Source organism: Cupressus sempervirens, chromosome 5 (assembly GCF_028749045.1).
Source record: "Cupressus sempervirens isolate cs-2001-9-10 chromosome 5, ASM2874904v1, whole genome shotgun sequence".
NCBI classification, from domain to species: domain Eukaryota; kingdom Viridiplantae; phylum Streptophyta; class Pinopsida; order Cupressales; family Cupressaceae; genus Cupressus; species Cupressus sempervirens.
The window spans coordinates 195666977-195680778 of record NC_143122.1 but is presented as its reverse complement, the minus strand read 5'-3'; the positions used below and the strand labels follow the sequence as shown (position 1 = coordinate 195680778).

The 13802-nt window shown below is 39.7% G+C and overlaps 1 protein-coding gene across 1 annotated transcript; it reads left to right on the top strand.

Moving 5' to 3' along the window:
- The first annotated feature begins 6364 nt into the window (after window positions 1–6364).
- LOC149555060 (uncharacterized) lies at window positions 6365–7936 on the top strand. The gene has a single exon (XM_089829162.1). The coding sequence runs from the start codon at window positions 6365–6367 to the stop codon at window positions 7934–7936; it is 1572 nt and encodes a 523-aa protein (XP_089685288.1).
- The last annotated feature ends 5866 nt before the right edge of the window (window positions 7937–13802 follow it).

Genomic DNA, 13802 nt, shown 5'->3' with positions numbered 1-13802 from the left:
GAATAGTGGCTCGATTCTCTCCTAATCCTAAAGAAAATCATCTCACAGCAGTAAAAAGAATAATGAGATATCTCAAAGGGACTGATGATTTTGGTCTATACTACAAAAAGAATGGAAAATTTGAACTAAATGCATATACAAATGCAGACTAGGGAGGAAACATTGATGACAGAAAAAGCACAAGTGGAGGTGCATTATTTCTAGAGAAAAGGCTGGTTACCTAGACTAGCAAGAAACAAACATGTATATCCTAGTCCACTATAGAATCAGAATATGTGGTAGTTGTAGTCAATTGTACAAACATTGTATGGCTCACACATCTATTGAATAGAATGAAAGAAGAAGTAACAAAATTGGTGATATTGTATTGTGATAATACAAGTGCTATAAACATATCCAAAAATCCAGTGATGCATGCAAAAAGCAAGCATATTGCAATCAAGTATCATTATGTCAGAGAATTGGTAGAAGACAAACAAGTGAAGTTGGAATACATTCACACAAAGGAACAAACTGTAGATATCTTCACCAAACCATTCCCCAAGGATGCCTATAAATATCTTAGAGGCAAGCTGGGGGTTATACCCCTAAGTCAAGCAGTTTAAGGCAACAAGGAAGCTACCTTGCATCAACAGGAATAAATCAATGAAATATTAATAGGTTGATGCAAAGGATGACAGCAGGAACAGAAACTCCAAATCAGTCACAAGCATGGTGATAGAGGAAGAAAGACAACAAGAAGCCAAAGCTTATATTTTGCATGATAAAGATGCTACATCTTTGGCATTTATGTCAAAGAGGAAGAAATATGCTGAAAACTGATCAATGCAAAGAAAGAGGGAGATATATATGAAAGAGGGAGATATATGTGATCAGTAGTAAAAATGCAGCAAATCAATAAAAATCTTTCTGGTAACTGAATTGATTACTTGATCAATTTGGTTTTCCATCAATGCCAAAGAGGGATATTATTGGAAATGATTGAAATGATCATAAGAACAATTGTTGGAATAATATATGGAACTAGTAAAGAATGTCCTCAATCATTGTTTTGTCATTGATGTCAAACTTGCTACTTGTAGGGATGACAATTGCTTTAGTGATCCAAATACTATCAATTAGTTGATTGTCAAGGTGGAGGCAATCAATAAGATGTAACTAGAACACCTAGAGAAAGGTTGAAGTTATGATGTTGTAATGAAGTACAAGGATCGGTCAAGCCATTAATGAAACAGTGTAATGGATGACATACTAAAAGATACAAAGAATGAGCACATTGAAACATATCAAAGATCTAAGGTTTTAGCTAAGTCTTTTGTAAAGCTCAAACTAAGTTTATTAAAAAGAAGGTTTCGAGCAAGGTAGTAAGTGCTGAGCAAGTTCAAGTGTCGAGCAAGTTCAAGTGCTAAGCAAGTTCAAGTGTCAAGCAAGTTCAAGTGCCAAGCAAGTTCATGTGCCAAGCAAGTTCAAGTGCCAAATAGAACCAAGTGCCGAGTAGGCATAGGTGTCGAGCAACATAGAGGTGCCAAACACTAGTAACTCAATGATGTCGAGTAATACAAAGGTGCCGAGCACCAGTAACTCAATAATGCCAAGTTGCTGCATTATTTAGAAAATTGAAGATTCGCCAAATCTAAGCCAACAAAGTTATTATCTAGAAATCTGTAAATTAAAAGGAAGATAAGAATGATGAGCTAGTGGCATAGAACACCATGTAGAACATTTTCAAGATACAGTTGGTGAAGAAAACAAGATATGGGGTAGATATATTGTATCCTACCTAATCCATTTTAAAACCCTAAAATTGGAGAGGGAGAATTGAGCAGCAAAGGAAAATTAGACTTGTATATAAGAAGACATAAGTTAATGGAAAATAGAGTGGAAGAGAGTGGAATAGAGGGGATAGTGAGAGAGAGAGCCATGGTTAAGTATAAAAGCATGAAATGCTGAAGAATGAGCTAAGGAGAAGATAACACAGGAACTCTGTTTGGATAGATGACCACAAGGATGATTGCATTGGTAGAATGAGTAAGAAGACTCAAGGAGACAAAGCTTGAGAGGGAGACAAGAAAGTCAAAGCTGAAGTGATTGAAGCCAAGCATAAGGATTGAACTAAAAGAGTGATCTAAAATCTGCAAAGTATGTTGTAAGTTATGTCAGATCAAAAGACCTTTATCATTACTTTTTAGCAATTGCAACAGTAAGATAAATCCTATGGACTTAGGTTGGTTTAACAGCCATTAGATAAATCCTTTAACAGGGTGACATTCCAAGTGAATGTTCTAAAGACCTTTAACTAGGCCCATTCCTAACAGTTTGGTGAAATTGTCTAACAAGGTCACATTTAACAGTGTGTTGTTAGCCTTTAACAGGGCAGGCTTTTAACAGTGCATCACTTCAGAAGAGTGAGAATCAAGTAGCATGTTACTGGTGGTTTTTCCCAAATTGGGTTTCCACATAAATCATTGTGTCATGTGTTGATCTTGAATGTTTTATCTTTGCATGTTGATTTATAGTAATTTGCTTATATGAATGATTTAAGTTTGAACAGATGAAAAGGGTATGGATTTATTAAAAAGGTATTAATGGGGCATTTTGGACCTTGAATAACTGATTCACCCCCCCCCCCCCCTCTCTCTCAGTTATTCTAAAGATTTCTACCATGTAGTATGTGTCAAGCATCAAAAGTAAGTCAATGTCAAGTGGCTGCATTATTTGAAATATCATGAATTTGATAAATCTAAGCTAACAAGTTTATTTCCTCAGATTATGTGAACTAGGTGGAAGATAAGATTGATGAGCTAATGGCACAGAATTCAAGGTAAACCATATTGAGGTGAGTTCAAAGAGGATTGAAGAAGAAGTTTCTAGAATTGATATAGAATAAGGGGTAGATTCATTGAATCCTACCTAATCTGACCTAACCCTAAATTGGACAATAGAAAATGAACAAAAAAAGATCTTAATTTCCTATTTATAGGGATGGTTGGTTAGAAGCAAGGTTTGTTATGTGGGAGAACCTAAGGAAGACAAGAAGTCAAGGACATTGCTTCATCAAGTGACCTAAGAGAAGAGTCTACATTAGCATGTTAAACAAGAAGGCTTAAGGTATGAATGCTTGAAGGGTGAACAAGCTATCAAAGCTGAATTGTGTGAAGGCCAAGCATAATGGAGGACTAAAAAAAAGATCTATAATCTACAAATGGAGTTGTAAGTTATTATTAGATAAAGCCTTACTATTTTTCTCTAATAATTGTATTAGTCTAGGGTAAATCCTTTGGATTAAGGTTAACCTAGTAGTCATTTGTAAAAAATTTAACTAGGTGACATTCCAAGTGAATGGTCCAAAGTCTCTAATAAGGCTCACTCCTAATAGGTTGATTGAAATCCTTTGAAAAGGTCACATGTCAAAGAAAGGTACTTGTGTCATTGCCATCCTAGACAAAATAATGGATCACAGCATTTGATCAATGGCTTCTACCTTTATTGGTAAATTTCTAGGGCCTAGACCTAATATAGATGATGTGAGGTCTTTTATAAAGAAGAAATGGGCTCTTAAAGGTCAAGTTTCAGTCACAACCATGGCTAATGGTTTTCTGTCTTTTGAATTCACTTGCATGGAATACCTCTCTAACATTCTCTATGAAGGTCAATGGGCTATTGGTCATTCCACTCTAGTCCTCCAAAAGTTTTTCCAAGTTGAACCTAAATGACTCTTTTTTTGTTCAAGCCCCTATATGGGTTAGATTGCCCGAACTGCCATTAGAATTCTAGAATGAAGATGGTTTTGTAGGGCTAGCTAGATATTTTGGAGAAATTTTGTCTGTTCATCCAATCATAGCCTCTAAAATACATCTCAACTATGCTCACATCTGCATAGGGGTTAGGGAAGGCACAGACATGCTTGAAACTATGATGTTTCACTCCAAACTTGGAGTGCATGTTCAAAAATTGATCTATAAAATAGTGCCTTTTTCCTATTTCCTTTGTCTGAAGGCCAATCACAAAGAAAATCAATGCCCAAGGGTTGTGAAGCATAAAATTAAGGTTCTTGTTACCTTTGATAAAGCAAAGAAGAAATCTATGCCCATTGGCACTTCTGTCAAGGGAAAGAAGAAATTGATTTGGAAACACAAATCTACTAAATATCTTGAGAACAAAGATGGTAGGGAGGCTAAGAAGAATGTCATTAGGAAGGATGGAGTTCAAGGTGATGATAGTGGAAATGGTCCCACCCACTCTGACTCAGAAAAGCAAGACAAAGTCCACAGTAGTGGTTTAGTGCCAAAGGAGCCTACAATGGAGGGCCCAACTATTGATGCCATAGCTGAGGTAGGAGACAATGTGCTATTTGAGAAAGAGAAAAATGTAGGAAGTAAAGAGACCCCCCAAATAGAGATTACAAGGATCTCTAACCCAGATCCCCTGAACAATGGTGGTGTTGGTCTCCCAAGGGTGGAGGATTACAATCTAAATGATGAATTATCAGTGATGGGTTTGGTCAGGTGGGAAGTCTTGTTGCTCCTCTGATGATTTTGCGAGCATCCAAAGGTCTAGGGACAAAGATCTTAGATCTTATTAACAATTCCTCCCCAAATTAGATATCCCAATGGGAAGATTGGATTGATAGCTTACATGGCTGGAGTTTGGTTCAAAAAATAGAAGAAGAATTGTGACCACTCTCCTTTGTCACTGACAAAAACCAAAAGTAGAGCTAACGCTGATGTCGGGGCTAAAACTAAGACCCCAAGAAGGAAATTTTGAATTAGTTATTGCAAGAAGAGACCAAAAAAAACTTGGAAAATGGGAGCCAGAGAACCATCAAGCAATACTCTGGAAGTAAGAAGTGAAGATCATATCTTGGAATATAAGAGGCCTAAATGGGGCTCACAAATAGGAGATAGTTAGGAATATGATCTAAGATCAAAGACCAGATCTTTTATTGATTCAAGAAAACAAAATGAGAAAATATGCGGTAGGCAAACTCTTTTTCAAAAAAAGCATGAGTAGTGAGGCTATCACCTGCGTGTTGGGTTCTGCGCGTCACCAGCCTTCTTCTACTCGCGGGGGGGATGATAGTTCGTCTCTGGGCTTGCATCCAGTACACCTCTCGTCCACCTCTGCCGCTCGAGGGGACCCCACATTGCAGTCACGACCCTGGCAACCCAACGTTTCAGGTGTTATTGGTGAACAGCAGGCGATTCTGCAGCAAGAGAAGTCTCAATCTGTCCCTTCTTGCCGGCGTCCTTCTTGTTCTCATGTTGGGGATTTGGTGCAGTCGCATATCCCGTTTGATGTTCTCCAGTCTTCCTCCTTTGCTACGTTTGAGGCCTCCTCAGTGCAGACGTCTGAGGTTACAGGTGGCGCGGCGGATGTTCCTGCGAAGCCAAGCCCGCAGTAGCACTCGTCTTCGGTGCAGGTGTTTGATGTTATGGGTGGCGCGGCGGATATTCCCGCGCAGCCAAGCCCACTGCAACATTCGAAGTCACCCCGCCAGTTCTTGGATCTCCATGCCGTCGGCTCATGCGCTTCTCTGCCTCGTGACTTCCCTTTGGACGTGGTTCAGCTCGGCTCTCCCCCGCAGGCGTCAGGTCCTCAATGGCCAGTTTCTCCCAATGGGCATTCTTGTGATGTGCTAGGTACGTCCTCTTCTCCCTTGTCTTGTTTCATTAATGCCGCCCCTGCTGTTTCACCTTTGACCTCTACTCCTCGAGCCCCTCCAAGCTCTGCTCCTCCCCGCTTGTCCTTGGATGATGTGACCCGCACTTTTTGTCATCCCGCCACCACTTCTCCGTCGTTGTCGTATGTAGCTCTGGTCGATGGGAGTAATGGTCGTCCTTCCATTCCCTCCTGCACCCTTGCCTCTCCTTTGGGCCCCACTTCCCCACGGAGTAGGATTTTGAAGGAGATGAACGGGGGTGCTCCTCCCTCCTCGCAGTCTCCCTCGTGGGGATCCTCGCCGCGTGTTCCTCTTTCTTCCCTTGGGCCTTGTCCCCCTTCCCGTCGTCTTGTCGCTCCGATATCCTTTTATTCGGTGTCCAACTGGGAGAGCAAATTAGTCGTCAATTTATCTGACGCCACTCTCGACCCCCACTCTTTCAACTTTTTGAAGCGGGGCCTCAATTTCACGATGGCACCTCGCAGCATACCTCGGGTTGATTTCCTCATTGAGATTGAGAATGCCATCCGCTCTCTCCCCAATAATGTTGCTGACATCATCAGATAGGATTGTGCAGTCGCCCTCAGGCGGGCCAAACCACTGAGGGGCAACATCCCCAAGGTTGAGCTTCTTGCTTTCAAAAGCTTGTTGCGCCATAATGACCTAGCAATCATCAAAGCTGACAAGGGCAATGCCACGGTCATTATGAACAAACAAGACTATGTCTCCAAGATGCTAGACCTCCTTTCCGACTCTACTAGCTATAAAACCTTATCTCGTAACCCTTGTGGCAAAATTTTAAAAAGAGTCAAAGGGCATGTCTTGGCCTCTTCTTTTGATGATGACATCAAGAAAAAGTTGGTTCCCTCCAAGGAAGTTACTCCTCGTATCTATGGGGTCCCAAAAATCCACAAGGGGGGCATCCCGCTTAGATCAATAGTTGACACTATAGGTTCCACCACGTATCCCTTGGCTGCTCATTTGGCCAAGCTAATCTCTCCTCTGATAGGCAATTCTGATTACTTTGTTAAAGACTCCGCTCACTTTGTGCAATTCGTCAAGGATGCTCGACTTGATGCCAATGATGTCCTGGTAAGCTTTGACGTGGTCTCTCTCTTCACGAAGGTCCCTATCCCCGATTCCATTGAAATCGTGAAGCGCAAGACCAATGCGGAGATTTCCAGTCTGGTCGATCTGTGCCTCAGGTCAACCTTTTTCTCCTTTCAAGGAGTCATCTACGAGCAAGTTGATGGTGTGGCCATGGGCTCCCCTCTCTCCCCTGTCATCGCCAACCTGTATATGGAGCATTTTGAAGAGGTGGCCCTTCGTTCCTTTCCTCTTCAACCTAAATGGTGGAAAAGATATGTAGATGATACTAACATTTGTTGGCCTCATGGGCTGGACAAGTTAGAAGAGTTCCACCAGCACATCAACAATTTGACGCCCTGCATTTCTTTCACCAAAGAGCTAGAGTCTAGCAACCAATTGCCTTTCCTTGATGTTTTGCTCATCAAGAAATCAGATGGCTCCCTCGGTCGTCGTGTGTTTAGAAAGGCCACCCATACCGACCTATACATTCATCCGTCATCCCACCACCATCCTAGCCATAAAACTAGCACTCTCAAGACCCTGGCCCTAAGAGCCTATAGGATTTGTGATGTTGATCATCTAAACCTTGAGCTCAACCACCTTCGCCAAGTTTTTCGGCTGAATGGTTATTCTTCTAGGCAAATTTCTAGGGCCCTAAACCAAGCTAGGTCCCTCTTCTTTGCCTCCTCGCCCCCTTCTCTTCCCCCCCCTCGTTCTCTGTTTGCCTCCCTCCCTTTCGTGGAAGGCATTTCCCATAAGATTGCCAAGATCCTGTCCAAAAATGGGTTACATGTTGCTTTCAAGCCCCTCTTCAAGCTCAAGAATCGTGTCCCACCAATCAAAGACCCCATAGATTCGTTCGCCAACTCAGGGGTTTACAAAGTGGTCTGCTCGTGTGGTACACCCTATATTGGCGAAACAGGCCGCTCATTCCACACCCGTATCAAGGAGCATGTGGCTGACATTAGACACGATAGGGTTTACAAATCGGCGCTTGCTGAACACTCCTCCTTGACCAAGCATCACATATGTTTGGAGGACACGCAAATCATTTCCCATGAGGAAAACTATTTTAAGAGGAAGCTTAAAGAAGTAGTTGAAATTATTAACCACCCCATCAACCTCAATCGTGATGATGGATGGCTTCTCAACCCCTCGTGGCATCCTCTGGTGACTTATGCGGAGTAACACCCTCATTGCGTTGGTTTAGCTCTTTCTCTCTCCGTCCGTCTTGCTTTGCTGCTCCTCTCTCCTTGGTTCTTGTCCCCTCTCCCCCTCTCCTCTCCTCGGGTGCCTTACACGTTACCCCAGGTTGGCCACTTCTTCTTTTGTGTCTTTGGTGTTTCTTCTTTCTCTTCTCTCCTTCGCATTATCTCCTGGCATTTCTAGTTTTTGTCCCTTCGTGGGGGGTCGATTCCCTTGTTACTTTTGCGCTGGTTGGTTTCATTTATATATTTGTCTTTCATTCTCTTGCTTTTTGGTATCTTTTGTAACCAGTTCCTGGCATGGGTTGGGGTTGGGGGTTGTTTATTATTTTTTCATTTATTTTTGCGTTGGTCTTCTTCTTGTCGTGTTGTGTGCACATTATATATAGACATACATATATATATATATATATATATATATATATATATATATACTCATATATATATACTCTTATATATATGTACATATATATAGACACATACATATATATATATATATATATATTTATATATATAGATACATACATATATACATATATATATTCATATATATATATTTATGTATATATATATATATAGACATATACATTTGTATATATACTTTATTATATATACCTTAAAATATATATATATATATATATATATATATATATATATATATATATATATATATGTTTTTTGGTGCCACCTGTTTGTTTTTGTTTAGCTCGTTGTTATATTTATGGCCCGCCTAGTCGTTAGTGTATATGGTTATTTATATATTTTCTTTCAATTTCTATTTTAGGAGGGGAGCTCTTTGATATTTGGATGCTTGTTTATTTTATCTGCTTACATTCTTACATAAGCATATAGTTTGAGAGGTGTTTGTTCTATTGTTTTTTTATTGTTTTTTTGGTTATTCCCCCGCATTATTTGTTAGTACTTTTTATTACTAATGGGTAGTCTTTCTAAAACACCCTCTAAACATGTACGCATCAAATCATTTATAATGGTCTCTATTGTTGCTTTCTCTTTATGTCTGGGGTGGTTTTGTCTCCCCCATGCTGGTTTTGGGTGTTTTTATCTTTTATTTTGACTTCTTTTGACTGGCGTTGGGGAGTGTGCAGTCCCTCTCTTCTTGGTCTCCTTAAATTGTGACCCTATGCTAAATCTGCCTCTTGCATAATTTGACATCTCCTGCTCTCTTTTCCTGATGATGGATCACGTAGTGTGATTTGAAACGTTGATGAAAAATCTCTACACAATCTATTCCAGAAAATAAACATTATAAATCATGGATTGTGGAAATCTGATTGCATTAAGTGAGGCTATAGACTTGAAGGGAGCTTCTGGAGGGGTATTGATTCTCTATAATAACAAGGCTTATAAGTTATGTACTATCTATAATGTAGGTAATTCCCTCCCATGCAAGGTGTCCCATGTTGATAGTGATGATTCTTGGTTCATCTTAAATCTTTATGCTCCCAATTCTAAAAGGGAGAGAAAGGTCTTCTGGGCTAAGATTCTAGAGGTTATTAGCATTAATAACATAAACAAAGGGATTATAATGGGGGATTTCAATTCCCCCCTCTCTGATGATGATAAATGTGGAGGGCTTGCCCTGGATCAGAAAAGTAAGTTAGACCTTTCAAACTTCATTAATAACTTGGCTTTTATGGATTTTGATCTCCTAGGGGGCAGATTCGCTTAGTTGAACATGAGAGTTGGGGGGAATGCATCCAAGTTCATCTTGATAGAGCCCTTATTTCCCCTAATTGGTTACAAACCCACTCCTATAGACTCTTCCTTCTCCCTAAAGCTGGATCTGACCACTCCCCCATATCACTCTCTATTTTCCCTTTGATGATCAAAAGGGCCTTCCCTTTTCAGTTTGAGAAAATGTGGATTTCCCACCGAACTTTGGAAACCAAAATTTCTTTGTGGTGGAACATTGAGGTGGAAGGTACTACAATGTTTAGGGCAGCCCAAAAGTTGAAGAATGTGAAAAGAAATATTGAAGTCTCAAACAAATTAGATTTTGGCCACATTTTCCAAGGAAAGGATGAGAAGATCGATCGCCTCCATATAGTTCAGGAAGAGATTTAGCAATTTGGATACAATGATCAAAATTGGCTATAGGAAAGGTCTATTCTCTCTTACCTCCACAAAATCATCTCTAGGAAAGAACATTTTTTGAAATAGAGATCAAGGGTTAAGCAGCTTAAAGAAGGGGACCAGAACACTAGATTCTTCCACTTATCTACTTTAAAACATTGGGCCAATAACAGAATTTCTAGCATCAAGAAAGGATATACTTTGTTATTTAAGGATGATGAGATAGCAGATGAAGCAATGCAATTTTTCTCTTCTCTTTTCACCAAGGACCCCTCTTTCTCAGTGCTTGATCAAGCAAAAATTTTGTCTACTATTCCTTCACTACTAAAAGCCCACTACAACTCTATGTTGAAAGCTATCCCATCCCTAGACAAAAATTTTCAAGCTCTCAATTCCCTTTTGGGTGTAAGGCCCCTGGCCTATATGGTTTTTTGACCTTCTTTTTGTAGGTCTACTATGAGGTGGTCAAAGGGGATGTTGTGAAGGCTATGCAAGAATTCTTTGGGAACACAATTCCACTTTTCTAGTTCTCATACCAAAAATCTCGGGGGTAGATTCGATTGATAAGTTTAGGCCTATCAGTCTTTGCAACTCTTTCTACAAAATCATATTGAAATTTCTAACCACTAGGCTTCTTAGTGTTCTTCACCTAATTATCTCCCCACAAAAAATTGGTTTTGTCCTAGGGAGACATATTCTAGACTCTATTATCATGGTTCATGAGGTGATTAATTCTCTTGAAGCTGGTAAGAAGGAAGGTTTTTTGCTTAAGCTAGATATGTCTAAAGCTTATGATAGGGTGGATTGGAATTTCTTGAAGGCTATCCTCCAGGCTTTTGGTTTTGATACCCAGGTATGTAAACTTATCCTTCATCATGTCTCTTCCCCTTCTAGTTTATGGTTCCCCCTCAAATTTATTTTTCCCATCGAAGGGGCTAAGACAAGGTGATCTCCTATCCCATGTTCTTCATCATTTTGGAAAAATGTTTGGGAAGGATAATTATGAGAAAAATATAGGACTAGAGTTTGCAAGTCCTCAAGCCATCATCTAGTCATTCTTCATTCACCCACCAGTAATTTGTGGATGATACTCTTTTGGGGGGAGATGCTTCAGTCTAGGAGGCTAGAGTGTTCAAGGGCTTGTTCAATACTTACACTAGGGGTTCTAGCTAGGCTATCAATTAGGATAAGAGATTAGTCTACTTCATCAATACTCCATTGGAGAGACAGAGGAAAATTGCTCATATTTTGGGAAGTGGTATTGGGACCCTTCTAGCAAGTTATCTTTGTTTGCCTTTGGGGTCCAAACCCCCCAAAATCTTTTTGGAATAGCATCATTATTAGATTCAACAAGAAATTAGATAGTTGAATAGGTTCTACCCTTAGCCAGGCAAAAAAATGTACATTGGTGAAATCTATATTACGAAATCTCCCCGCTTGTGCCTTAAGTCTCTTTGGGATCCTAGCTAAGCAAACAGATAGAATGGAGAAGATTCAAAGGAACTTTCTCTGGATAGGGGTTGAAGAGCACAAGAGATATCATCTTGTTGGTTGGGACCATGTTTGTCTTCCCAAATGTTATGGGGGCCTTGATATTAGAAAAATTAGACACCTTAATAATGCCCTTTTAGCCAAATAGATCTAGCACATTTTTTAGAGCACTGGAGAATGGAGGGAAATCATGATTGAGAAATACTTGTGAAGGTAGTCTCTCAACCTTTTGCTTCATTAGATTGAGATTCCTCAAGTATCTTACATTTGGAATGGGATCCTAAAGGAAAAATTCCTAGCTAAGTCCAAGACTAAGTGCAAAGTTGGAAAAGGTCAAAATATATTATTTTGGCTAGACAACTAGACGACCAGGGACCTCTTATTGACCACCCTAATTATGGAAGATTGGCAAAGCTATGTATAAGAATATATGGTCTTAAATTCAATGATTATAGAACTAGTAATGGATGGCAAGACCTGACTATGATATTCATGAACCTTAAGTCTTTGATGATTAGCCTGAATGCTATATTCATTAATGATAAGAGGGATGAAGTCATTTGGGGAGATAACTTGAATAGGCAATACTTTGTCACCTTTGGGTATTTTTCATTGTGGGATAGAGTGGAGAAACCCATCTGGGCTAAGGTCTGGACTCTTGGCATTACCCCAAAAAGTAACAGCTTCTTCTGGCTTCTGCTCCAAGACAAAATCCTTACTTTGGATAACTTAGCTAAGAGAGGTAAGATTATCCCCAATAGGTGTAGTTTATGTAAGCATGACCTAGAGACAATCAATCACTTATTTATTATTGCCCCTATTCCTCCAAAGCTTGGAGCCTTCTAACCAAAGACTTTGGGATTAGTTGGTGTCCCTCGACTAACATCCAAGAATTATTTAGCCAATGAAAGTGCTCTCACTTTGGTATGATATCCCAGTTAATTTACTCTTGGTCCCTACTGCACTTCTACTAGGGAATTTGGAAAGAGTGGAATAACTTTGCCATCACAAAGGAAGGAAATATTGAAGAAGGTGGGAACAGTAGAGAAAGGAAAAAGGATAGGGATAGGAAAAGATAGGAGGTCAAGTGGTTTCTTCCCCCTAAAAAATTGGTACAAAGCCAATTTTGACAACCCTAGCCCTGCTAGTAGTGGAGGCATCATCACAAATAGTTACGGAGGAGGTTTTGTGGCTTTTTTTTATCCACTTGGACATCAAATCAATCATTTCGCAAAAGCCAGTGTAGCTAGCCACATTGTAAACTGGTCTTGGCTTTTGGGATTGATAACCTCTAGCTGGAGGGGGATTCTTTAAATATCATAAATTATCTAAATAGTCACTCTATGCCTTCTTGGACCATTGAAAATGTGATTGAGGAGTTAAGGTTTGACTTGGGTAAATTCAACAAGACCCATATTAGCCACGTGTAAAGGGAGGCCAATTCAGCTAGCGACTAGTTCACAAATGAAGTGGTTGCCAAAAATTCAGCAATGATGTGGCATGTTGATGACAACTTTTTGGTAGAAGTGAATGATTTATTTTTGCTAGAATACATCCAAGCAAGTACTAAACCAAACCAAAATTAATTATGGGAATATTTTCCAGATTGCATGTCAGACTGGGAGTTAATGAATATCATGCAAAGCTTTTTTCTAACCATGATAGCATGTACATTTGGCATGCTTTACAAGTTATCTTGTTCGATAATTCCGAAAAAAAAATTGAGTTTTTCATTTTGAAAGAGGCCAAAGTTTGTAAGAGAACTATGAGTAGTTTCAGACTTAATGAACCTAAGAAAACCATGGTTGGGGAGAAAAGTACAAGGGAGCCATCGAGGGAAGTAGAGAACTGGAAGAAGAAACTGAAGGTTTGGCATAAGATGGAAAAGGGTAGTATCACAAGATTCTTGGAGAAGCTCCATGGATTTGAAGTGGGGATCACCAAGATTATGGTGGATGCCTAGAACAATGGGAGAGTCAAAATAGATGGGGTCACCCACCATGTCAATGCAAAGTTGATTGCCTAGGTTACAAAGATCCCTCTAGAAGGGAGTAACTTCTTCAGAGACAAGAAATTGTTAACTAATGTTGTCAAAGATTTTATGAAGGATGAAGTTGAGAGGAATGAACTCTTCAAATTAGAGATGGATTATGAGGTGGAGTCAATTAAAAATATTTGGAGGTATGTCTTAAGAATTATCATTGAATATATTTCTCTGGATCCAAGATTTGATAGAATCAGAATGCATCATTTTGTTCTGCTTA